Here is a 27,534-nt window from a genome sequence, read left to right on the forward strand (position 1 = left end):
ATCAATCCCACACTTATTAAAGCAAGACCCCGCTATCCGGGACGGCTTTGACTGAGACCTCTCCCCAGCATATTTACAACCGGCCCGGGGTCAGAGAAAGTTCTGATGGGCCTCGTCTTGGAGGAGAAAGTCTCTGTGACTGCGGCATTGGGGGGGGGGGGGAAGTCAGACAGCTTTAATTAGAGGGTCTCGCTAGACTAAGTATCAATATACAGGTCATGTTATCCCGGCTGCCGCAGGAGACGCTTATCTCCGGGCTCTTCACCATCAGATCGCGGCAGTTTAGGAGTTATTGTAACCGGTCGGGTCTCCGCCGGTTTTTATGCCCTGCACATTGATACTACCCAAATACAATGGGACGGCCATGCGGAAAGCCCCGAGATCGCACAGAGGTGCCATTGTCCCGGCCCATCCGGAGGTAGAAAGTCTGCGGGGACAAGAAAAGAAATCGGCATTGGGGAAGATTTGTCGTCTCTAAAAAAAAAAAAAAAAAAATAGAAATAAAAAACAATGGAGTCATTTGCACCAAATTCACTTTTTTTTTTTTGCAAAATGTGGCCCATTTTTGCACCAATTTCTGGCTTTCGTAGATCTACGAGTTGTTGGGCTGGGTCTCCTCCGCTCAGGAAATCACCAAACTTTTCCACTTTTGGAAAGTGCAGTGCAACAGGGGAAAACGTTGCACAATCGGTTTTCTTTTGCAAGGTTTTTGGACTCCGCTTACACCAAATACTTTTGTGAACTCTTTAATGAATGCGACCGGTGTGACATCAGCAGGTAAAGCCCACGTTTGTGCCACATTAGCGGGCTGCAGCAATGAAGCCCGGATATTAAAGGGTTGTCCACTTTTGGTGACTTTTTTTTTAACCTACATGTATTTAGACAAATTTTTTAACTCATTAAAAAAAAAGTTGCCCTGTTCGGCTTTTATCGGCTCGTTTGTTTCTTTGCACATTCAACTTTAATGTGATCACAAAGAGGAGCTCAGAAGAAGACAGACAAAAGAGTTACAATCTCCGGTCAGAATGAGCTCACTGACGGATTCTCATTTAACTCATTCTGCAGCCGGCAATACGGAGACTATAGAAAGAAAACGGTGCAAATTTTTTTTTTTTTTTTGTAGAAAAATGAGTTTTAGCCCCAATTACATAGGTTTAAGTAAAAAAATCAAAGTAAAAATACATTTTAAACCACCACTTTAACTTGCCCATAGAATAAGGGTAATGGCATTTTTTCTTTCATTTACAACCTGTAATTTAAATATGATTTTTTTGTGGCTTTTAAAGTGAAAATTTCCCTTGGATTCGTAGTAATTAGAGCTTTATTAAAAATAAAAAATAAATAAAAAAATGTCCTTTTTGTTGCAGCAGTGAAACATTATTCTGAGTAATATCAAAGAAGGAGGAATAGAAAATGATGTTGTACCATTTGTCCTCTTAGAAAAGATTTATAATTTGACAACTGGGTGTGACCACTGTCCAATCAGTGATGACTTTATAGGACACACCCATGTGACTAGTGGACTGGTAACGCCCTAGAAATCTCGGGTCGGACCCCCAGCGATCAGTGAGATTTCCCCCATACTTTGGATAGGTGATAACTTTCTATGGTGGGAAAACACCTTAAAACTTTTCTTTTTCCTATGTAACTTTGCCGTCTGCTCGCTGGGAGCTGGGAAGCATTTAGTGCGCTCTCCGCCGACAGATCCAGAGGAGCCATTTCCTAAAATTATCTCAATTGCTGCCATTAACAAAAACAGAATGGATGTGTTCAGATGACCGTCGGGTGAGTCAACAGGAAATGAGGGCGAGAGCGCTGGAACGGGGGAGAGAGGGCGACAGTCTGAACTTCGCAGGTGCAGGAAGACTAAACTGTTCCAATGTGGCATGGCCAGGAGGGATGACACCTGGCAGGGGCTGCCGTGTAGCCAGGGGGTGCTGACCCCGGCTGCTCCACCATCACACATGGCGATTCCCGGGGATCGCTCTCCTGTGCCGAGTCTTTCCCACTTTACGTGGAAATACGAACATTTGTCACCAGTGACAGCGAGACGGATGAGATATTAAGTGTTGTCGTAAAGAAAAATACATGTGACGGCTCAGAAGCCCGGACTATTATCCTGTCTGATCCCTGAGTGTAAGGGACGATCCTCAGAGAGTTAATTAAAGGGGACCTCTGGCAGGACTAATTGTTAACTTCTGCACAACTTCCAGTAACTTTTATAACTCTTACTACCGGTCTTCCAACTGTAGAAAAACTACAACTCCCAGCATGCCCTGACAGCCTTTAGTCTGGAAGTTGTAGCTTTGAACCAGCTGGAGCTCTGGCGGCCATCATTGGAGACGTAGAAACCCTGCGTGGCAACTTTAGATTTCAAGGGAATTCCATTATATAGTGTTACGGATCCAGGTGGTGGAACCTCTGTGCTGCGGTGCAAGGAGGGACCATAGGGGCGTGACTAAGTATCTACTCGGCCTGACCAAGGTCGCACGGCGGCTCAGTCGACTCCGTGAACCAGGGAGGGACCAAGCAGAGGGACCAGGTGCCACTCTGGGACCGACCTTGTATGAGAGCAGGTGACTCCCACGGTTCAGAAGGCAGGAGCTGACGGGTACAGCGGACGAGCACGGCAGGCAGGCTGACAGGTGGTCCGGGTAGACAGACAGGCTGATTCGGCTGATAGCCAGACGGGTGCTCCAGGTAGGCAAGCAGGTAAGCACGGCAAGTAACAGGCAGGTGCTTCCAGGTAAGCAGGCAAGCGGGCATGGCAGGTAACAGGCAGGTGCTTCCAGGTAAGCAGGCTGGCGGGCACGGCAGGTAACAGGCAGGTGCTTCCAGGTAAGCAGGCTGGCGGGCACGGCAGGTAACAGGCGGGTGCTTCCAGGTAAGCAGGCTGGCGGGCACGGCAGGTAACAGGCGGGTGCTTCCAGGTAAGCAGGCTGGCGGGCACGGCAGGTAACAGGCGGGTGCTTCCGGGTAAGCAGGCTGGCGGGCACGGCAGGTAACAGGCGGGTGCTTCAGGGTAAGCAGGCTGGCGGGCACGGCAGGTAACAGGCGGGTGTTTCCAGGTAAGCAGGCGGGCAGAGCACATAAACAGACTGGCGGACTGGACTGTAGGTAGACTGTCGGGCTGGAAAGTAGTCAGACTGGCAGACTGAACTGAAGATCAGACGGGCGGACAGGGCTGACTTGCAGAGGACCTGAGGGCTGAAGCAAAGTAAGTATCACAGAGCAACAACCTTGCACGGGCACCTCCATATTGGAGGAGGTTCCTTTTATAGAGAAAGTCCACCGGCCATTGGCCGGGGACTTTTTAGGATGGCGCGCGCGACCCCTTTAAGAGGGAGGGAGCGCATGAGCGCCCTAAGCACAGTGTCAGGGAAGCTGCATGCACCAGCAGCAGCAGCAGGGAGGCCGGAAGACGCCGGAGCAGGACCGAGGTGGTAAGGGGAACGGCGTCTCTGCGTCTATAGCAATCACTGTTGGTAGTTTCCCACTTTGTTGTCCCCCACCACGAAGGTCCGTCTACAGTTAAAGGGGTTAGACTACAATAACTTCCTGGGTCTACGAATTGCTGGGGGTACAATGGCCGGGATCCTCACTAATGCCAAGATTGAGACTTCAGAGTTCGCTGTTTGAATGAAGAGTCCAATATTGTTCCTTCCATTGTCTATGGAAATAATGGAGATCAGCAACCGCCATCAGCCCTATAGTTAAAGGGGTCGTCCAGTTAAAAAAAGCTATCCATAGGAACCTGTTGATCGGTGGAGGCAACTAGTTGATCGGTGGAGGCAACCTGTTGATCGGTGGAGGCAACCTGTTGATCGGTGGAGGCAACCTGTTGATCGGTGGAGGCAACCTGTTGATCGGTGGAGGCAACCTGTTGATCGGTGGAGGAAACCTGTTGATCGGTGGAGGTCCAACTTTTTTCAGCATTGGGAATGAATGAAGCGACGTTCGGGCATAAAAGTTCTCCGATCTGCCCAGTGGTGGGGACGCCCTCCGATCAGAAACTTATCACCAATCCGCAGGGAAACTTGTATTAACCGAACAACCCCTTTAATGAAGGGAGCGGCAGAGCGCAGGCTCCGTCTCTAATGTGCAGAGCCCATTTTTTGGGGATCGGTGGGGTTCCAGGGCTCAGACCCCTTCAACAATTCCACCTATTCTGGCTATCATTGATAAGTAATATTGGGCCAACCCTTAAGATTAAAGGGGTGACGGATCAAGGTCCCACCTGGAGATGCACATCTGTCTCCACACCGTTGAGGGATGGAGGAGGATGAGCTAGAGCCGTACCCCGCAGTGGTACCCGCATCACATCCACAGGCCATAAATGTATGCGGTGGAAATACCACAGATTTGGGTGTGGATTCTGCATCAATTCTTTCTTCTTCACGCAGATCTGCAGCAGAAATCTAAGCGAATCCCCGGAGTGTGAACTTCGTCCCGTCCTGCTGTTTATCAAAATGTGCCACAGTATTTTATGGAGGATTAAATTAATTTCTCTGAATTGATGCACTCTTCACATTTTGCATCTTTACTCTTTTTACAATTATATAGACACGACAGATTATTAAGACCCGCGGTAACCGGCGGACGACTTGCATAAGGTCGAAGGAGGGTTCTCAAAACGAGACAGAGGGAGTCGATTTCAGAGTTACGCACTTAATGCAAACAGTTATCCAATCTGGGTAATACGATGTGTCCGCATTAAGCTGATAGCCGAGGAGACCGCCTGACAGTTTCGCTGAAATTCCCCTTTTAGGGCGGGTGCGTGGGGAATATCTGTTCGGTCGGGCAATCAATATGGTTAAATGACTGCCGGCAGAGAGTGGTTCTCGTGCGCTGAAGGATGATGTTCATGAGCTGGTTCAACAAGCCTCTAATGAACTTATCTCCTTCCATGTCATACTATCTTAACTCCGCTGCAAAGACAATTTGTACAAGTGGATGGTCCCTGAGAAGAGTTTGATCCTTCCCCTACAATATATCCATCTTACTTATCCGTCCGCGCTGCTCCACAATGAGGACCCTCCCGGCTTTCGCCCAAAATCCACCATTCTGCTACAATGCTTATTATTACGGCGACATCGTTTTATTTCGCGCACATTTGCAATTTAATCATTTCGCCTCCTTTCGTTAATATTTTTTTTCTAAACCTGGATTATAAGAGCCGTCCATTCGCCGGGATGCGGAGCTCTTTACGCCACCATTGTACGGAGAATTGCCTGATTAGTCTGACGAGCATCAGACGCTCCCAGATAAAGATAAAAAAAAGTCATTTCCACAAAAGAGCGGCCGACGTCGTGACACCGTAATTTCATCAAGTCACTTTCGAAAAGGCAGAATTAGCGGCTGACATTATTACGGAGCGGCACCTTCTACCCCAAACATTGTGCTTCCTCCACGTCTTCATAGAGCCAAGAGGAAACCTCCCGGAAGTCCAGAATAGTCTCCGGCACACGGCGGCATCTGTCCAACTTCTTCATGTGCATGTCGGTCCGTCGTTCTGCTGCTGCTGCACCCATGGGGGACATTCCAGTCTCAGGGGGGCGGTAAGTCAAATTGCAAGAGCATGTTCACACATTGGGTTAAAGGGATTGAAGAGGACGTCATCAATATCAGAATGGTGAGGGTCTGACACCCAACTGGAGAACGGCCGCGCACCGTGTACGGATCTGTGCTGTTCCAACGGCGCCGAATGTCGGATCCCCATCGATTTGATATCTTAATTCTGGAGAACCCCTTTAATGTCGGACCCTTATTTTTTCCAGGGCCATGCCCCCAGTTTTCTGCAGTGGGTGGGCACCAAATCTGCACAAGGATTAGCCCCGCTGCCATCAACGCCGCCGGCGTTTCTACCACAGATTTTCTTTTTCTGGAAACTTGTGCAAAAACGTTCCGATGCATGTGAACGGGGTTGTAGATGCCGAACCAAACCCGGCCAGGTCCTGCTCACGAATCAGGGGACTTTGCTACAATTGTCTCAGGTCAATGCAACAATCTGACTGATACATTGTAGCAAACGATCTGAACAGGAGGCGGCTCTTAGGCTCTATTCACATGAGGTGTCCAGTTTTTCAGCATTCTCACTGTGTTTTTGCAACGTTTTTTTTTACATGTTTGCTTTGTCTACACTACAAGTTTAATAAAGTTAATTTTAATTTACCAAAAATATTTTTGCAACATTTTTTCACTTTCTCGTTGCTTTTTAGAGTGTGCATGAGATTTCTGAATTCTCAGCTTTTTCTGGCACTGTAAAAAGCAGCTTTTAACTTACATAAAATAAATGCAGCGAAAGAAAAAACATGCTGTAAAAATGCATCGTGTGAACATAGCCTAATGGTATTGCTGCATTTTTACTTGCCTGCCTTACAAACATCCTTCACAATTTTTTCCATTTGGTGACAGCAAGCAGATATGTGGAAAATGGGGAGGAACAAAAAAAGGAGTATCCTCATCATGTAACGTGACCGTACAATGCTGGGGGTTACCGTCACTAAATAATTGTGGGGGCTCCGACCTCAGGGAACTTGGTCAATTCTGAGAAGTTTTCCAAAAACCCCTCTGCGCTCTACATACCGACTACAGACAGATCTGGAGACATCAGGGGGCTGAAAGTGCGACTTCTTCCCCTGGGAAGAGTACGGAGCAGTGGGGCGTGCACGGAGCAGCGGGGGGCGCACGGAGCAGCTGGGCGCAAACAGAGCAGCGGGGCGCAAACGGAGCAGCGGGGCGCAAACGGAGCAGCGGGGCGCAAACGGAGCAGCGGGGCGCAAACGGAGCAGCGGGGCGCAAACGGAGCAGCGGGGCGCAAACAGAGCAGCGGGGCGCAAACAGAGCAGCGGGGCGCAAACAGAGCAGCGGGGCGCAAACGGAGCAGCGGGGCGCAAACGGAGCAGAGGGGCGCAAACGGAGCAGTAGGACGATGCTGCACAGTGTCGCAATCCTCATTTACATGGTCACGGGGCAGAGCGGAAGTGAGGAGGAAATGTTTAAGTCCTGACACTCGGGGACGACCACATGAAGCCTTGTATGGTCTACGGAGCCATCAAAGGCCGTGTCAGGAAAAGGCTCCTATATGGAAGTAATCTGCGGGGCCGGACAGACCGCGGGAGGAGGAATCGGATCAATCGCTCAAAACTAAATAAAAAAAAACAAAAAAAACAAAACCACAAACAGGATGCACAGGGCCATTATCCCCAGCGCTGACCTGTGCAGGAATGTGAACTGCAGCTCATATGTGCGGCTCCATACCCCTCCTCCCCCACCCAGAACGCACGCCGACTGCTGAACACTCAGCAAACTCAGTCATAGTCGAAGCAAGCATCAAATAGTCTAAACTTTCATCCTATCCTCAATCAGGTCAATTATAGACTGTTCATTTAAAGGGATTGTTCAGATTATACAACCCCTTTAAGGAGGTCACAGCACACGCACACGCGTTTAAGGGGGGCAAATGAGCCCATAAAAAGGTTTTCAGATTCTTTGGTGCTGTGCTAAATTATGTGACTTTCTTTATGATGTTTTTATAGCTTTTTTTAGGCTGAGTTCACACGATGCGTATTTAATGCGTTCCGTGGCTTTTTTGCAGTTGCGTAAACGCCGCGGAAACGCATGAAAAACGCATGGTAGAAGGGCAGCAATGTTCCCCAATGGAAATCCGCATGTGCTGTGCCCATGATGCGGATTTTTCCGCAGCGTAAACGCTGCGCTCAAAAATCCGCAGCATGTCATTTAATTTTGCGGAAACGCGGCGTTTTCGCCGCCATTGACTTGCATTAGAACGCACCAATTCCGCAAAACTGCATCTGTACTTGCGTAATTGGTGCGTTCTAATATGCGGATGGTACCCGGGTGTGGAGGAGAGGAGAGTCTCATCCACACCCAGGTACCATTAAAAAAGCTGTAAAACAAGAATAAAATAAAAAATATATATATACTTACCATCTGTCGGCCCGCACAGCGCTCCCGCTTGGTTCCCGGCACTTGCAGTGAGTTGAAGGACCTGCGCTGACGTCAGAGTCATGTGACGGGTCACGTGACGCTGACGTCGGCAGGTCTTTCAATTCAAAGTTGCCGGCAGCCGGGAGAACGGAGTGAGCGGGACACCGGGGGCCATCAGAGGTAAGTATATACACTCTCTCGGGTCACACTATATAAATCCATGCTGTTTGCATGGATTTATATAGTGTGACCTAGTTGTCAAGCACTTTCCAGGTGATGCTAAAATCGCTTGTCAACCCGCATGCGGAAACGCATGTGAATCCGCATGTATTCTGCAGGAAAAACGCATGTACAATCTGCATGTACAATTTGCATGCGTTTTTTCTGCCAGGGAGATGCAGAAATGATGCAGAAATTTTCTGATTCATTTCTGCATCGTGTGCACATACCCTTAAAGAGATATTCTCAGTACACTTTGACCCTCTTGGGCGATCTGGTGTCAGGGGGGCCCCGTTCTCTACACAACCCACATCTATGACACACCATTTGTTGGGAATACCCTCCCTCCTTAAAGGGGTTGTCCAGCCTTGAGGTACACTGCTCGCTGTGAGGATTTTCCAGTAGGAAATGCAGTCATGTGCCGACTAGACGTGTGGGCCTCGCTCAATACAAGTGAGGCCGGACACGTCTAGTCAGAATGTGGCCGGAAGTATACAAATCACATACTAGCAGTTGAATGACCGCCCGCTACCGGCACCAGAGAATCCTCATAAGGTGCAGTACACATAAAGTGACTGCAGATTTGTGCACTAAGGCCGGACGACCCTTGTAAGGAGGAATGCTGCAAAACTGCAGTTTGCATCTGCTGCACCAGTGCTGCAAATATCGGGCGTGTACAGCTTTTCTATAGAGGAGCCGTTTGCAAAAGAAGATTTTATAGACGCTTATACAACCCCTGTATGTTCGGGGGGCCATCATGTTTGCTCGGGGGGCCATTACAGTCATCAGATCAATTAACTCATTACATGGACTCACTGGGGATTCGGACTTTGAATTTGCCGCTTTGGCCGAAGCTTCCTTCAATGGCGCCTTCCTCGCCCGTCGACAGCTTCACCTTCAGCCCCACGAACAGCTGGATATTCGTCTCCTTCTTAAACAGGGAACGTCCGATCACGCTGTAGTCGTCGTTGACCTGCAGGGGGCAGAGAGGAGTCAGATCAGCCCTGAGTGCAAAGTATATGGGGGCCACATGTACAAAGCCGCTTTCCGCAGAGCCCCCCCTTATGTCTCTGTGTGCAGAAAGTGGGAGCCAGAAAATTCATCAGCTAAGTCCTTTACGTTCCAAGGGGATGAATCTGATCTGCAATATCACATAAAACCTGTGAGCAAGAGTGGCGCTGTTTTAGAAAAGATAAGTTCTTATCTTATCCTGTACAATCCCGGAGCTCGGTACACGAGAGTCATCGTTGCTTGGGTAATTCAGGCTCTAAGCCGCCAGTACTTACGGGCAGCGCCACGTTGACTTTTCTTACCTGAAAGGGGATGTCCAGCTGAGTGGCTTCCTGATTGTTCTGCAGGAAATGCTGGTCAGCAAAGTGAAACGTGATTGGCTCAGGACATCCTGGCCCCAGGAAGCAGAGACCGGAGAGGGTCTGCCAGACAACCCCTTTAAAACGCCATACTTATTTCTCTCCTTAAATTCTCTGTGCTGTTTAAAGATCCTTTTGCTTCCATGATCTACCTCTAAGTTTGTAAACTCCCACTCATTCTCCATTATATTCTACAGGTCACTTTCTCCTACAAGAACAACACACTCCTCTCCCGCTGCTGTGACTATTCCACTGATAAATTTGGATACAGACAGATCATTATAAATGGAAGAAGCAATATTTACTGACCCCGCTGCTCCTTAGGACACTGTTTCCAAGTCCCTCTCGACATGCGGGAAATGCAAATCAGATGGCGAATGGCTCAGGTAGACCACCGCTGCGACATGGGCAGTCAGAACAAGAGCAACGGGATTGACGGAGGTAATAAAAAAAATTATTAATCTGCCAGAAAACACCGAACTTAGTAGTCTTCTGAAATACTTTGTGCTGTTTTGAGGCCTTTCTCCTATCCATACATTCCTTAGTATTGCACAGGTCACTTTCCCCTACAAGATAAACATACTCATCTCCTGCTGCTGTGACTATCTCAGTTCCCTGCTTCTAAACAGAGCGTTCTGTCTCTTTAAAATATAAACATCCCCCGCGCTCGTCTCACCAGGCATCTAATAGACGTTCTGCAGCCGCTGCTGTGAACCGGTCGCACGCACGCGCCGTGCCAAAACAAAGGTTGAAAGTTTAAAGGATATTAACAAGCGATTGTGCAATAGAAAAAAAAGAAAAAAGAAATGTATACACAAATGCACTGAGAGCTCATAAATACGCTCGGTCAACATCGCGCGGCTTTTATTTCCAGCCAGCGAGGCCTTTATTATCGACGCGAGCACAACGCGGCGACTTCCTCCGACTCGCGCTGTCAGGACAGCACTTAGTGCCTGCAGCGCTCAGCCAGGAGCAAACAGACCGGGGCCGACTTCAAAGCCGGGAACTATTTATCCTGGCGTCTGTGGGGGCAGGCGCAGGTAGCGGCGGGCACAGGGCGCTGTATACCAAAGCTAGGACCTGGGACAGGAAATACGGCAGCCATTATCCCAAGGGAAATGTGTGCTGACCAGCTTCTATCAAACATCCAGGAGTAGCAGAGCTGAGTTTGTAAATTTGCATGGGACTGCGGGTAAAACTACTGCATCTGCTAACAGTGAGAGATCAGTGACAAAGTCAGTTCTGCTTCATCGGTAGCTCTGCGGCATCATTAGCTCAGCAACTTCGGTAGCTCTGCTTCATCGGTAGGTCTGCAGAATCAGTAGCTCTGATGCGTCATCGGTAGCTCTGCTGCGGCATCGGTAGCTCTGCTGCGGCATCGGTAGCTCTGCTGCGGCATCGGTAGCTCTGCTGCGGCATCGGTAGCTCTGCTGCGGCATCGGTAGCTCTGCAGCAGCATCGGTAGCTCTGCTGCAGCATCGGTAGCTCAGCTGCATCATTGACTCTGCTGCTTCGGTAGCTCTGCTATATCATAAGGCGTTGGACCAATCAGTTTTCAGATTAGTTTTTGGGGGTCACTGACAGCAGTGATCTGATTGGTTGCACAAGTTTTTGTATATATAATAAAAGGACATGTGGATTTTTAAGAAGGGGTATCCACATTGGAACCCCCACCCACTTTGTAAGTCAGAGTTGCTATTTAGAGGGTCCCGACCTACCAAGGCATTACACAGACAACTGTATCTCAGTGAGTGCCCTGCAATCCTTAAAGGGGTAGTCCCATAAACAATATTTCACACCTATGATTGCTGGGGGACCCATTGCTCAGTGAATAAAGCAGTAGTGAGCATGTGCGACCACCTCTCCTATATGGTCGCATATGCTCGCTACCACTCCATTCACACAGGGGATTTTGGGCCCCCTTCCCATTGTTGGGATCAGTAGGTGTCCAAGCAGTTAGACCACAGTCAATCATATATTTATCCTCTCTGGATGGCTGACGTATGTTATTTATGGGGAAACCCCTTTAAGGCGCCCATAAGGGGAAAAAAGTCGGCCTGAACCTGCTAACTTTGGGGGCCTCCTGACTATTCCTAACAGATGATGTCTGGGAAAAGTAGGATCGGGATTGTGGAATTTCCATGTCCAATTCCTTTTCTTTGCTTATTCCTCTATCCCACTGAAATCACATGCACGCTCAAACAAACAGAGCGTGCATGTGTATGGTAGGATTGGGAGAGAGACGGAATCAGTGGACAGTTATCCGGCATCCAATAATCCGGTTTCATAAACATTTAGTATAATTTTTCAGGACTTTTAACAGAAGAGATTAAAGATGGCATTCCCCTTTAAATCTTGGTCCCTGAGCATTGCTCTTGGGGACTATGGCTGCTGGCGGACAGTGTACAGGTGATCCTTGTGTCCATACATTGCTCTGCTACCATATGTTATTCCGACTGTCTGATCGGCCATGGGGATGAGGCCCCGCGCACATAAGCGGAGCCGTCTCTCCTGCGGAGCGTTATACTTGGGGATAAACCTTTTATCACTGAGTCTCTTTATGTGTCTGGAGTTTATTTTTGCTCTATAGATTATAATCCGTAGAATCCCTTTAAGCTGCGAACAGCGGCCAACTGTAGCCGCTCATCTCCCCTTATTAATGTGGCATCTCCTGATCAGACAGCGCTGCCCCCTCCCTCCCCAGGTCCTGGCTCTGTCCCTTCGCGATGTTGTTTTTAGTGTCTGCAGCCTCCTGGCGTCTCCTGGTATCAGTTACTGTTTGTTCTTGCAGAAAGTGGCGAAGGTGAGAAACCCAAATAATAAGATAATTGTGGCACATTCCGGCTCCGCCGATGACTGCCGCAGCCCAAACAATGTCAGGAGCGTCTCACCCCGGCACATAGCGCAGCACAAAGCAGGCGGCGACTGCTGCCTCCGAAGGGACCATCCGGAACGGCAGAGGGACCGTGGACGGAACCTGCAGGCGGCAGATGGTGCGGACACTGTTTGCTGCCGGTCAGCTAATCTCCCAGCAGATGTTGTGCAGTCGGCGAGAGAAACAAAATACATGGAAACTAAAACAAGCGGCTAGCTGCTGTAAATTAGGCTAGCTGCCGTTAATGGATCCAGTTGAATCTGAGAAGGATAGCTAGCTGCTATTGATGGATCCGGCTAAAGTGGTAAATTAGGCTAGTCACTGTTAATGGAACCAGTTGGATCTAAGAAGAGGAGCTAGTTGTTGCAGCTAAAGCTGTAAATTAGGCTAGCTGCTGTTGATGGATCCAGCTAAAGCTGTAAATTAGGCTAGCTGCTGTTGATGGATCCAGCTAAAGCAGTAAATTAGGCTAGCTGCTGTTGATTAATCTGGTTAAAGCAGTAAGTTAGGATACTTGCTGTTGATGGATCCAGTTAAATCCGAGAAGAGAAGCTAACTCCTTTAGCCAAAGCTGTAAATTAGGCAAGATACTGTTGATGAATCTAGCTAAAGCTCTAAATTAGGCTAGCTGTTGTTGATGGATCCAGCTTAAGCTGTACATTAGGCTAGCTGCTGCTGATGGATCCAGCTAAAGCTGTACATTATACTAACTGCTGTTGATGGATCCAGCCAACGCTGTAAATTAGGCTAGCTGCCGTTGATGGATTCAGCTAAAGGCTAAAATCTCTAAATTACGATAGCTGTTGATGGATCTGGATAAAGCTGTAAATTAGGCTAGCCACTGTTGATGAATCTAGCTAAAGCTCTAAATTAGGCTAGCTGTTGTTGATGGATCAAGCTTAAGCTGTACATTAGGCTAGCTGCTGCTGATGGATCCAGCTAAAGCTGTACATTATACTAACTGCTGTTGATGGATCCAGCCAACGCTGTAAATTAGGCTAGCTGCCGTTGATGGATTCAGCTAAAGGCTAAAATCTCTAAATTACGATAGCAGGTTGATGCATCTGGATAAAGCTGTAAATTAGGCTAGCCACTGTTGATGAATCTAGCTAAAGCTCTAAATTAGGCTAGTTGCTGTTGATGGATCCAGCTTAAGCTGTACATTAGGCTAGCTGCTGTTGATGGATCCAGCTAACGCTGTAAATTAGGCTAGCTGCTCTTGATGGATTCAGCTAAAGCAGTAAATTAGACTAGCTGCTATTGATGGATCCAGCTAAAGCTGTAATTAGGTTAGCTGCTGTTCATGGATCCAGCTAAAGCTGTAATTAGGCTAGCTGCTGTTGATGGATCCAGCTAAAGCTGTAATTAGGCTAGCTGCTCTTGATGGGTGCGGCTACATCTCTAAATTAGGCTAGCAGCTGTTGATAGATCCGGCTAAAGCTGTAAATTAGGCTAGCTGCTATTGATTAATTTGGTTAAAGCAGTAAATTAAGATACTTGCTGTTGATGGATCCAGTTGAATCTGAGAAGAGGAGCTAACTGCTGTAGCTAAAACTGTAAATTAGGAAAGCTGCTGTTGATGGATAAGGCTAAAAGCTCTAAATTACAATAGGTGCTGTTGATGGCTCTGGATAAAGCTGTAAATTAGGCTAGTTGCTGTTGATGGATCCAGTTGAATCTGAGAAGGGGAGCCAGCTGCTGTAGCTAAAACTGTAAATTAGGCTAGCTGTTTTGATGTATCCGGCTAAAGCGCTAAGTTAGAATGGCTGCTGTTGATGGATCTGGATAAAGCTGCAAATTAGGTTAGCTGCAGTTGAGTGATTCAGGCAACAAAGGCTAGCTGCTGTTAATGGATCCAGTTAAATCTGGCAGGCAGACTAGCTGTTGATGGATACAGCTAAAGCCATCACTCAGTCTAGCTGCCGTTGATGGATCCAAGGAAATCAGTAAATCCGGCTAGCTTCTGTTGACGCGTCCCAATTAAGCCAGGTGGATCCAGTTAAATCTGTTTATTATGTTAGCTGCTGTTGATGGATCTGGTTAAATCAACCTTAGTACTTAGAGATCACAGGGGTGCAGAGCGCTAAGTAGTCTGTGGCTCTGATCAGAAGGATGTAAGATGACTGACAATCACTGGAGGTCGGCAGCACACAGATGAGCCGAAATCAGGATTCAGGGTTGTAGATCTGTATAGGGCTCATCTCCAACTTTAAAAATCCTGTGTCTTTTTGAAATGGTGAAAAACCTGAGGTGTCCGCACCGTGTGAATGTGCCCCTAGGCCTTCTGTACACATACTAAGTTCTGATATGTGGTGGCCACGGCTAAGCAGTTCTGATAGTGACATCCACTGCCCACCGCCCTCTTCAGCCCTGACCAGAGTAACGTGGGGGCGACCGCACACGGAAAGTTTTACGCTTATTGTTCTCAGGAACTGAAATTATTTGAAAGTCTGCAGATATTCTAATGGTGCAAAGCAGAGAAATACGGCAAAAGTGAGAGGAAGACGATTTACATAAGTGCGGACTCCACACAAGACGAGAAAGCCGAGTGCAAATGCAAGATCGAGGGCTCTTAAAGGGGTCCGGACCTCTTACAATCTCCACTTTTATTGGGTGAAAGCCGTTCTGATAAACGATCCGGAATTGTCCAAGTGATGGAAAGGACGGGACTTGCGATCTAAAGCCAAGTAAAAAGCAAAGGCCGGTAGTACAGTAATATATCGTTATTATGTAATATGTCCCATTAAAAATTGACGCTAAAATGCTTATAAAATGAAAAAAGAAGCAAGGGTGCCAATAATCTGTAACACCGTTTTGTGTACACAGCTCCTGCGCAGAGCTATGTGTCTCCATGGTAACAGACTACAAACACATGCTGTGTAGTCTGCTCCAGCAGTCAGGTGTTACTCCCACTGTTGGTTATCCTATGGATCATTTCTAATCTTGATACAAACAAAGCCTTTTTTTTCTTTAATGAGGTAGTCCAATATTAGAAAAAATATTTCTGTTTTTCTTTCAAAAACAGCGACACCTCTATTTACAGGTTGTGTCCGGTATTGCAGCACAGATTTAACTGAAGTGAATGGGGTTGGGCTGCAATACCACACACAACCTGTAGGCAGTGGTGATGCTGTTTAAGGAGGTACCAAGCCAGATTTTTCTATTCCTGCACAACCCCTTTAATCTTCAGTGTGATACGCAGGAAAAGGGGTGACAACCGTATTGGGAATGTTTATGGCGCAGACCTGTGGTCGTCACAAAGTCCATTTAGTGATGTCAGGCACCAGGTCACAGACCAGTCCTCGGCAGTCCCCTCCTTCCTCACAAATGGCTGCACATTTATTACATATTTTCTCCATGATTATTATTTTTTTAATGGGATTATATTTTCTCATTTTCCGGCCAAAATAAACAAAACGACGAGAAACAAATAATAAAAAAAAAAAGTCCATCAGAAAGAGAAAGACGTTTTATGAGCGTAGAAGCTTGTAAACCTCTGTGTGTCCTCTCCTGTCTGCCGGCTGCGGACGGTTAATGGGCACAGAGTCTCGTAAGTCAGTTGTACCGCCAACCCCCCACACACGTATACATGTACATACAGTCATGGCCAAAAGTGTTGGCACCCTTGAAACTGTTCCAGAAAATGAAGTATTTCTAACAGAACATTACCACAATTCCACGTTTTGTTATACACGTTTATTTCCTTTGTGTGTATTGGAACAAACAAACAAACAAACAAACAAGAGAACAAAAGGCAAATTGGACGTAATTTCACACAAAACCCCGAACAAAATTGTTGGCACCCTCAACTTGATATTTGGTTGCACACCCTTTGGAATAAATAACTGCAATCAATCGCTTCCTATAACCACCAACAAGCTTCTTACCCCTCTCAGCTGGAATTTTGGACGACTCTTCTTACGTCTCCAGGTCTCTCATATGTGAAGGCGTCTTCTCTTCTCCCAACAGCAATTCTAAGATCTCTCCACTGGTGATCAATGGGATTTGGATCCGGACTCATTGCTGCCAGAACTCTCCAGCGATTTGTTTCCATCCATTTCTGGGGGCTTCTTGAAGTATGTTTGGGGTCACTGTCCTGCTGGAAGACCCTTGACCTAGGATGCAAAACCTAGCATTCTGACACTGGGCAATACATTGCCACCCAAAATCCTTTGGTACTCTTCAGATTTCATGATGACTTGCACACAGTCAGTGCCAGAGACAGCGAAACAACCTCCAAATATCTCTGAACCTCCACCATATTTGACTGTAGGTCCTGTGTTCTTTTCTTTGTAGGCCTCATTCTGTTTTCGGTAAACAGTAGAATGATGTGCTTTACCAAAAAAGCTCTATCTTGGCTTCATCTGTCCACAAGACGCTTTCCAGAAGGATTTTGGCTTACTCACGTACATTTTGGCAAACTGCAGTCCAGCTTTTTAATGTCTCTGTGTCAGCAGTGGGTCTCCTGCCATAGGATTTCATTTCATTCAAATGTGGGAGGATAGTTCGCGCTGACACTGATGACCCCTGAGCCTGCAGGACAGCTTGAATTTCTTTGGAACGTGATTGGGGCTGCTTATCCTGCGTTGCAACTTTTCATCAATTTTCTCTGCCGTCCACGTCCAGGGAGATTAGCTACAGTGCCATGGGTTGTAAACTTCTTGATTATGTTGCGCACCGTAGACAAAAGAACATCAAGATCTCTGGAGATAGATGTGTAACCTTGAGATTGTTGATATTTTTCAACAATTTTGGTTCTCAAGTCCTTAGACAGTTCTCTTCTCCCCCATCTGTTCTCCATGCTTAGTGTGGCACACACAGACACACAATGCAAAGATTGAGCCAACTTCTCCCCTTTTTATCTGGCTTCAGGTGTGATTTTCATATTACCCACACCTGTTACTTGTCACAGGTGAGTTTGAAAGAGCATCACATGCTGGAAACAAAGTTGCTTACCCACAATTTTGGAAAAGTACCAACAATTTTGTCCGGTTTTATGTGAAATTATGTCCAATTTGCCTTGCTTTCTCAGTTTTTTTTTTGGGTTGTTCCAATACACACAAAGGAAATAAACATGTGTATAACAATGACTGTACATAGATACACACACACACACAAACATACAGATGTTGCTCGCGCTACTGTGAGCAGTCCACATGGCCTAGACGTGCCCCCATGGCTGCAGCATCTCCGGACTTGTCTCACCATCAAACACATCGGGGATGTCATTGGTCGGCGATTACACAGGAGCTGCTGGCAGCGGATCTTGATGATTTTCCCCGAGTGCATTCAGCCGCAGAACCTTCCTCAGATGACCATTAATGACCTCACTGATTGCAGTCGAAGCTGGAAGTGCCGGGATTTCTGCAAGTGGCACCAACTCTGTCTACGGTTTGTAAGTGGAATTGCAGCTCAGCCATATTGAAGTGAAAGGTGCAGAGCCACCATACCGCACATCACCTGTAGACACAGGTGGAGCTGTTTTTGGAATGGGGCAGTAATAAAAATACTTGTGCTTTATAATCTTTAAATAACACTGTTATGTATAATTGAGAAAAAAAAGATCGTGAGGATCCCGGACCAGAACCCTGTAAACCTCCTGGCCAAGACTCACAGCGGGCTCGGCTGCCAGGTCATCGGTGGCACCCACATCAGTAGATATGCCTGGTCCACACCCCTGAATACATAAAGGTCCTGTCCTCCATATATCAACCATATAATAAACACTAGATCACTACTCAGTAACAAGGCTTCTGCCATCGGGACTCGGTGCCGTTCTCTGCTTGTAAAACGCTGCTGTAACTTAGGCTAGCTGCTGTTAATGGATCCAGTTGAATCTGAGAAGGATAGCTAGCTGCTATTGATGGATCCGGCTAAAGCCGTAAATTAGGCTAGTCACTGTTAATGGATCCAGTTGGATCTAAAAAGAATCATAGAATCATAGAATCATAGAATGGTAGAGTTGGAAGGGACCTCCTGGGTCATCTGGTCCAACCCCCTGCTCAAAGCAGGATTCACTAGATCATCTCAGACAGATGTCTGTCCAGCCTCTGTTTGAAGACGTCCATTGAAGGGGAACTCACCACCTCTCGTGGCAGCCTGTTCCACTCATTAATCACCCTAACTGTCAAAAAGTTTTTTCTAATATCTAATCTGTGTCTCCTCCCATTTAGTTTCATCCCATTGCTTCTAGTCTTTCCTTGTGCAAATGAGAATAAAGATGATCCTTCTACAATGTGACAGCCCTTGACATATTTGTAGACAGCTATTAAGTCTCCTCTCAGTCTTCTTTTTTGCAAGCTAAACATTCCCAAATCCTGCAACCGTTCCTCATAGGACATGGTTTGCAGACCAGTCACCATTCTGGTCGCTCTTCTCTGAACTTGCTCCAGTTTGTCTATGTCTTTTTTAAAATGTGGTGCCCAAAACTGTACACAGTATTCCAGATGAGGTCTGACCAAAGAGGAGTAAAGACCGATAATGACTTCACGTGATCTAGACTGTATGCTTCTGTTAATACATCCCAGAATTGTATTTGCCTTTTTTGCTGCTGCATCACACTGTTGACTCATGTTCAGTCTATGATCTATTAGTATACCTAAGTCTTTTTCACATGTACTGTTGCTTAGCTCTATTCCTCCCATTCTGTATATGCTTTTTTCATTTTTATTGCCCAGATGTAGTACTTTGCATTTTTCCCTGTTAAAAACCATTCTGTTGGTTGCTGCCCACTGCTCCAGTTTATTTAGGTCTTTTTGAATCCTCTCTCTCTCTTCTCTAGTATTAGCTATCCCTCCTAGCTTTGTGTCATCAGCAAATTTAATCAGTTTACCCTCAATTCCTTCATCTAAATCATTGATAAAGATGTTGAACAATACAGGTCCCAGGACGGAGCCCTGTGGTACCCCACTTGAGACATTCATCCAGCTGGATGTGAAGCCATTTACAACCACCCTTTGAGTCCGATCACTAAGCCAGTTATGAATCCACCTAACAGTTGCCTGGTCCATTGCATACTTGGTCATTTTTTCAATAAGGATGATGTGAGATACTTTGTCAAATGCTTTGCTGAAGTCAAGATATACTATATCTACAGCATTTCCCTGATCCACCCAGTCAGTGATTCTGTCATAGAAGGAAATTAAGTTAGTCTGACATGACTTGTTAGTTACAAACCCATGCTGACTCTGGTTAATCACTTCATTCTTATCCATGTACTTACATACATGTTGTTTAATAATTTGTTCAAAGATCTTTCCTGGTATAGAAGTCAGACTCACCGGCCTATAGTTCCCTGGGTCCACCTTCTTCCCCTTTTTGAAGATAGGAACAACATTTGCTCTTCTCCAGTCTTCTGGGACTTCTCCTGTTCTCCAAGAATTTTCAAAGATTATGGAGAGTGGTTCTAAAATTTCTTCTACAATCTCCTTCAGTACTCTGGGGTGTAATTCATCTGGACCTGGAGACTTGAACTCATTTATGTTAGCTAAATATTCCCTCACAATCTTTCTGTTTACTGATAACTTGGATTCCTCTATTCCTTTAAAAGGACAGTGAAGATCAGTTGATGTTACATTTTCTTTCTGAGAGAAAACAGATGCAAAATAGGAATTAAAAAGTTCGGCCTTCTCAACATCCTCTCTTACCATTTCTCCATTTTCATCCTGTAAAAATCCTATAGCATCTTTGACTTTTCTTTTACTTTTGACATACCCCCAAAATCCTTTTTTATTGCTTTTGACATCTCTTGCAAGCCTTAATTCATTGTCAGCTTTAGCTAACCTGATACGTGCCCTACAGGATCTGCAGACTGCATTATAATCTTCTTTAGATATGCCTCCCTCTTTCCATTTAATAAACATTTCTTTCTTTCTTTTTAGCATGTGTTTAAGTTCTGTGTTCATCCATCCTGGTTTCCTTAAATGCTTCCCATTCTTCCTACTTTTCGGGATTGTTAACGATTGTGCTTTGAGAATCTCATTTTTAAAAATTTCCCATCCTTCCTGGACATTTTTGTCCTTAAGGACATCCAGCCATTGGATCCCTCCTATTCTCTTTCTGAGTCTCTTAAAATCTGCCTTTCTAAAATCTAACCTTGAAGTTTGAGTCTTCACATGTCTTCCTCCTCTAGTTATCCAAAATTCTATAATAGCATGATCGCTGCCTCCTAGGGTCCCAGCCACCTTTACCTCCTCAACCATTTCCTCCCTGTTTATAAGGATTAGATCCAAAGTAGCAGATCCCCTTGTTTTCTCCCCTACCTTTTGGAAGATAAAGTTGTCAGCAAGAGAGGATAAGAATTTGCTTGACCTGTTAGTTTTACTTGAGAGAGATTCCCAACAAATGTCTGGATAGTTGAAATCTCCCATGACCACTACGTCATATTTTTTGGAGAACTTGGTCATTTGATACATAAAGAGTTCATCCATATCTTCAGCTTGCCCAGGTGGCCTGTAGTAAATGCCTACAATGGTGTCCTTTCCGTTGTTCTCTCCTTGTATTCTTACCCAAACAGTTTCCACAGAACTCCCAGTCTCTGAAGCTTCAATCTCTGTGCAGATATACGCTTTTCTAACATACAATGCAACACCTCCTCCTCGTTTATCAAGTCTGTTTCTTGCAAATAAGTTGTATCCTTTTAGCCTTTTATTCCAATCATGTGTATCGTCCCACCAAGTTTCAGTGATTCCAATGACATCATATTCCTTTTCCTGCATTAGTAGTTCCAATTCTCCTTGTTTGTTGCCCATGCTTTGTGCATTTGTATAAAAACATTTTAGTTTGTGATTGGTTTCTCTTCCTCCCATATTTTTATTATTTAAATTGTTTTGTCTTTGTTCTTCCTTTCCACTTCCAGTAGCAGAGATCTCAATAGTATTTGTCAGCTGTATGGCTTTTTCTGGCCTTTTGCTTCCCTTCCCACATTGTTCTAGTTTAAAGCTCTTCTGATGAGTGTAGCAAGGCGACTTCCAAATACATGTTTTCCAGTCTTCGTAAGGTGCACCCCATCTCTAGCAAGTAGTCCATCGTATAGGTAATTCATTCCGTGATCCAGAAATCCAAATCCTTGTTGACGGCACCATCGACGTAGCCAGTTGTTCACCTGTAGAATCTTATTCCACCTCATTGTTCCATGGCCATCCACTGGGAGGATGGATGAGAAGACCACCTGCGCTCCCAATTCTTTCACTTTCTTGCCTAAGTCTTCAAAGTCACTGCAGATGGTTTCCAGGTCCTTTCTTGCGGTGTCATTTGTCCCCACATGTATTAGCAGGAATGGGTAGTGATCTGTAGGTCTGAAGAGTCTTGATATCCTGTCAGACACATCTTTAATTTTTGCTCCTGGAAGACAGCACATTTCTCTTGAGGTTATGTCTGGTCTGCAGATAGCGGCCTCTGTTCCTCTTAACAGGGAATCCCCCATGACCACCACTCTCCGTTTTTTCTTCACAACATTCTTCTTTCTCCATCCAGGAGGATTCTGAGGGCTTACAAGGTTATTCATTGCTGGCAAAGTCTTATCTTGCTGTATTTCTTCATGGTTCTCCTGCGTGAGAGCCTGGTACTGGTTCCTGAGCAGTATGGGTGCTGACTGCCTCTCGATCCTCCTGCTTCGGTGGGTCACATGCTTCCATTCCTCTGTTTCGTCAGGTGCAGTTCGAATTTCTTCTCTTTCTGAATCATGAAGAGATAATTCTGCTCTGTCTAAGAACTCTTCACCTTCCTTAATGATTTTCAAGGTAGTTAACCTCTCTTCTAGATTTCGCAACTTTTCCTCCAACAGGGACACAAGCTTGCATTTCTGGCATGTGAAGTTTGGCTTTTCCACTGGCAAGTCTGTGAACATGTAGCAGAATATGCAGCTCACCAAATGGCTCCTGGACTCTTCCATGTTCTTACTGTTAATGTTCTGAAAACAGTGAAAAAAGCTTAAAAAAAAAAGCTTCAAAATGCGCGCGCCGGTAGGCGCGCGGTTTACCGATGTCCTCTTTTCAGCTCCAACAGCCAAAATCCAGTGTTCTTTGAGCTCGCGGAGACTCTTCACTTACCCCAAAATGCAGTGGGAATATGCAAATTATCTCCTCAGGACTCCTCCTCCTCTCAGGAGCTAGTTGTTGTAGCTAAAGCTGTAATTCGGCTAGCTGCTGTTGATGGATCCAGCTAAAGATGTAATTAGGCTAGCTGCTCTTGATGGGTGCGGCTAAAGCTGTATATTAGGCTAGCTGTTGATGGATTCGGCTACATCTCTACATTAGGCTAGCTGCTGCTGATGGATTCGGCTAAACCTGTAAATTAGGTTAGCTGCTGTTGATAGATCCGGCTAAAGCTGCATATTAGGCTAGCTGCTATTGATGGATCCAGCTAAAGATGTAAATTAAGCTAGCTGCTGTTCATGGATCCAGCTAAAGCTGTAATTAATCTAGCTGCTAATGATGGATCCAGCTAAAGCTGTAATTAGGCTAGCTGCTGTTGATGGATCCAGCTAAAGCTGTAATTAATCTAGCTGCTGATGATGGATCCAGCTAAAGCTGTAATTAGGCTAGCTGCTGTTGATGGATCCAGCTAAAGCTGTACATTAGGCTAGCTGCTCTTGATGGGTGCGGCTACATCTCTAAATTAGGCTAGCTGCTGTTGATTAATTTGGTCAAAGCAGTAAATTAGGATACTTGCTGTTGATGGATCCAGTTGAATCTGAGAAGAGGAGCTAACTGCTGTAGCTAAAACTGTAAATTAGGAAAGCTGCTGTTGATGGATAAGGCTAAACGCTCTAAATTATAATAGGTGCTGTTGATGGCTCTGGATAAAGCTGTAAATTAGGCTAGTTGCTGTTTATGGATCCAGTTGGATCTGAGAAGGGGTGCTAGGTGCTGTAGCTAAAACTGTAAATTAGGCTAGCTGTTTTGATGTATCCGGCTAAAGCGCTAAGTTAGAATGGCTGCTGTTGATGGATCTGGATAAAGCAGTAAATTAGGGTAGCTGCCATTGAGTGATTCAGGCAACAAAGACTAGCTGCTGTTAATGGATCCAGTTAAATCTGGCAGGCAGACTAGCTGTTGATGGACACAGCTACAGATATCACTCAGTCTAGCTGCCGTTGATGGATCCAAGGAAATCTGTCAGTCCGGCTAGCTTCTGTTGACGCATCCCAATTAAGCCAGGTGGATCCAGTTAAATGTGCTTATTATGTTAGCTGCTGTTGATGGATCTGGTTAAATCAACCTTGGTACTTAGAGATCACAGGGGTGCAGAGCGCTAAGTAGTCTGTGGCTCTGATCAGAAGGATGTAAGATGACTGACAATCACTGGAGGTCGGCAGCACACAGATGAGCCGAAATCAGGATTCAGGGTTGTAGATCTGTATAGGGCTCATCTCCAACTTTAAAAATCCTGTGTCTTTTTGAAATGGTGAAAAACCTGATGTGACCGCACCGTGTGAATGTGCCCCTAGGCCTTCTGTAGACATACTAAGTTCTGATATGCGGTGGCCACGGCTTAGTAGTTCTGATAGTGACATCCCCTGCCCACCGCCCTCTTCAGCCCTGACCAGAGTAATGTGACTCACAGCGGGCTCGGCTGCCAGGTCATCGGTGGCACCCACATCAGTAGATATGCCTGGTCCACACCCCTGAATATATAAAGGTCCTGTCCTCCATATATAAACCATATAATAAATACTAGATCACTACTCAGTAACAAGACTTCTGCCATCGGGACTCGGTGCCAGTCTCTGCTTGTAAAACGCTTCAATCTCTGGTTGGGAGTCTGTATAGACTGTTTGCTCTTGTGGCGACTGCCAAAAAAATATCACCTTTCACACGGGCGCTGAGGGAACCTGGATTTCCTTGCCACAGAATATCCGGCATCAAAGAAAATATTCTGTGCACGGTACAGAAAGCAGAAAGCAAAAATCTCTCAAGACCAATTCAAATACATTAATGAAAAAAATACTACTACTGGCATCTAGAACCACTTAAAGGGATGCTAAATTTGGCTAAACGGACAGAATGATAGCGCTTACCTAGATGTCAAAATTAAAATGATACCTGTTTTATGATAATCCGATGTTCCAGCACTGAGAAACCAAGCTTTAAAGCCACATACAAATTAAACCTGGAAGTGCACTGGGGGCGGGACGATGCACTGCGAGTAGACACGCCCCACTGCACTGGCAGATTTGTATGTAGCTTTAAAGCTCGATTTCTCAGAACTGGTTCATCAGATTATTACAAGACAGGTATCGTTTTTATTGTTGTACTGGGAGCTGTACAGCCGTACTACTAGTTTTATAAGTAAATCATCCTCACGGGTTCAGTTTAAGACTATTTGCCATCGTCTTACCCTCTCCACTTGTCCTTCCTTGTGTTTCAACTTGAAGACCTTCAGCTTTGGAAGGAAAGTCTCGGAGTAGTTCTTATCTTCTGCCACTTCGAGCAGGACCCCGTGAAATGCTAATCTGCAGGTGTTGGAGTGGATGTCAGTGTCCAACTTGGATCCAATGACGAGGCACAACCTGGGGCACGTGACCGGCTTCTCAAACTCCAGCAAGGCCCACTGCTGCTTGGGTAGGATCTCGTCACCCCGAGGACCATCTGCTTTGTCCACTTCTGAGTCCTTCGTGACATAGCCGTCCTGATATAGATACTCCTTCCCAAAATCGAATTGGTCTGTAGGCCCTTCTACAAGGTGAGGAGGAGGAACGCTGAAGAACATGACCTTCCCCATTACGGTTTCATGACCCAACGTTATGTGGAACTTGGCTTTGGTGTGAAGCGACCCTTTAAAGTAGGGGATCTTATTGACGGATATTATGGCCGCATGGATTGTCTGCAGCGAGTAAGGGGTGCAGACCAGTCCTCGTTCTAACAGTTTTGGGCCAAACTGGGTTACACAGATTCCCAGCCGATCGCCCTGCATGGCGGTGGGGACGGGCTGGTGAAACATCTGCATGCTCTTCACCTTCTTGGACACCTAAAAGAAAGTCGGAAAAAAAAAAAAAGTCAACTGATGACACTTCGTTGGCAAAAACTCCTAAAAATCTGGTCAATTCCAACACTTAGCAGCCAAAATTAAAACATTTAAGCCCCAAAATCCCAATAAATGCCCACTTTTTTGGGCAGGTCGTGAAGATGGCGAATAAATGGGTTCCACTTGTGACACGAAGAGTAGTCATCCTACTCCATAAAATATAGATAGGTCACTACTTCGTTCTTCAGCTTAGTCGAGGACCCACCATTCATCATTACCAGGTCATGAAATCAGTGAATTATTTCATAATATATCTTTTTGAACTCCATATTTCCTGCCCAGCATCAAATTGTAAAATTCTGGTTATCGGCAGCCACCACTAGAGGGAGCCTACTGACCTAGCGTCTCCATTGGACATAAGTCTGCACAGAGCTCCCTCTAGTGGTGAGCCAAAATGTAGGCAATGCAGATCTATGTTTTAATGTCCGCTCTAAACAAATATAGATTATGAAATGAATCTAAAACTAAAATGTCTATAATTGCACACACGATCCTAAAAGGAAAATAGTCTGGTCTGTAAGAGAACGAGTCTATAAAACCCCAGTTTGGCCGCGATACGGTGACTTTATACAAGTTGCAGCACTAGAACAACTTGGCAATGTCATCTCACTATGAAATGTAGCAGCCATTGTGTCTGGGAGCCTCTGTCCCTATGAAGACGCTATGAATGATTTAGTAAGCCATTTATCAGCTGCTGGGGGAGGGGGTGTATCGCCTACAGAACAGGCACGACCGCCTGTCCGGGGTGAGGTTATAATCACAGGAGATCCCTCATCCGTCTGACATGGAGAATGAGATAAACCTTGGGAGAGACCAGGACCAGAGAGCTGGAAAGTCTGTAACCCCACGGAAGGGCCGGCAAACGCTCCGACCGGCGAGGCGGCAAACGCTCCGACCGGCGAGGCGGCAAACGCTCCGACCGGCGAGGCGGCAAACGCTCCGACCGGCGAGGCGGCAAACGCTCCGACCATCCAGGCGGCAAACGCTGCGACCAGCGAGGCGGCAAACGCTGCGACCAGCGAGGCGGCAAACGCTCCGACCATCGAGACGGAACCAAGATCAATTTGTGGCTGGTAAATATATGAAGCGCCCCCCGGGGGCGATTTTTTTGGGGATCGGCGAAAAAATTCTGGCAGAACCGATGTGATCCGACATTCTTTATAATTATTATTATTCTATGGTCGATGAATGATCGGTCATCGCCCTACTTAGTCTTATACGTAAAATGACCCGACCATGAAAATTAACTATCTGATGTGACTGTCGCCCTGGAAAAATTAAAAGGAGGCGATCGGCTTTTTTTTTTTTTTTTTTTTTTTTTTCTTTTGGAAGAGGGAAAAATAGAAATCAGTACAGCCATGAAACGATCCCATCAGCAATGCCATATAATGCTTGTATAATACTGCCATACAGTGCAAACGTACTTGAAAAATAAAGATTAAAAAGTAGCAAAAAATAAATAAATCTGAAGCCTTTATATGGTCAAGATAAAAGGAGTGCAGCTTAAAAAATACTCCACACCTGTGCACAAAGAAAAAAAAAAAAAAAGCAATACTAATTTTGAGCACAAGGTGGCGCTATTACAGGAGTGCAGATTTATTTCACTACATATCCCAGCATGCCCATGAGTAGATCCGTATCTGTAGAGCTGGTGTGAGGTCACTACCAATAGTTTATGTTTCTATAGAAGGTAACCGGATCGGCCGCGGTCAGTGCTGCGGCAGCGGAGCTTGCAATCGACAGGCGCAGCGTGATTTACAGGCGCGCAGGGACGCGCCGTACAGCCGACGCCGGAGCACTGCAGGTCGCTTCAGGCTGTAAAGTCACATGCGGCTTAAGCAGATTTGGCATTTCTGAATTCTTTTCAGAAATTACAAGTTTGAAACACAAATAAACGCTCGGCTTCCTTCCCCTCCGCTCCGCGCTAAGCTGCCATTTATTAGGACGGATTGTATGACGGATCGCCGCCGCTTCTGCATCCAAACCACAATTAATAATGTTAATTGCAAATGCCTGAAAGCCTCTTCGGTGTTAATGTAGCAGACTAATAGGACGGCCGCCCGCCCGCAACCCAATATCTTATTCTCTGGAATT

The 27,534-nt window shown here is 46.0% G+C and overlaps 1 protein-coding gene across 3 annotated transcripts in view; it reads right to left on the bottom strand.

The window, feature by feature from the left end:
* The window catches only part of EEFSEC (eukaryotic elongation factor, selenocysteine-tRNA specific), a 148,384-nt gene that overhangs the window by 57,203 nt on the left and 63,647 nt on the right, over nt 1–27,534 (bottom strand). For 2 of the 3 annotated variants that reach the window (XM_073644928.1, XM_073644929.1), the window contains exons 5-6: nt 24,754–25,383; nt 8,986–9,142 (exon numbers count right to left, since the gene is read on the bottom strand). In XM_073644928.1, coding sequence (XP_073501029.1) covers nt 8,986–9,142; nt 24,754–25,383 — 787 coding nt within the window. The remainder of the gene's footprint in view (nt 1–8,985; nt 9,143–24,753; nt 25,384–27,534) is intronic. The other variant, XM_073644930.1, reaches the window with a different exon arrangement.

This window comes from Phyllobates terribilis, unplaced genomic scaffold, assembly GCF_046119375.1.
Source record: "Phyllobates terribilis strain yellow unplaced genomic scaffold, ASM4611937v1 Scaffold_8__6_contigs__length_399053987, whole genome shotgun sequence".
Classification (NCBI taxonomy): domain Eukaryota; kingdom Metazoa; phylum Chordata; class Amphibia; order Anura; family Dendrobatidae; genus Phyllobates; species Phyllobates terribilis.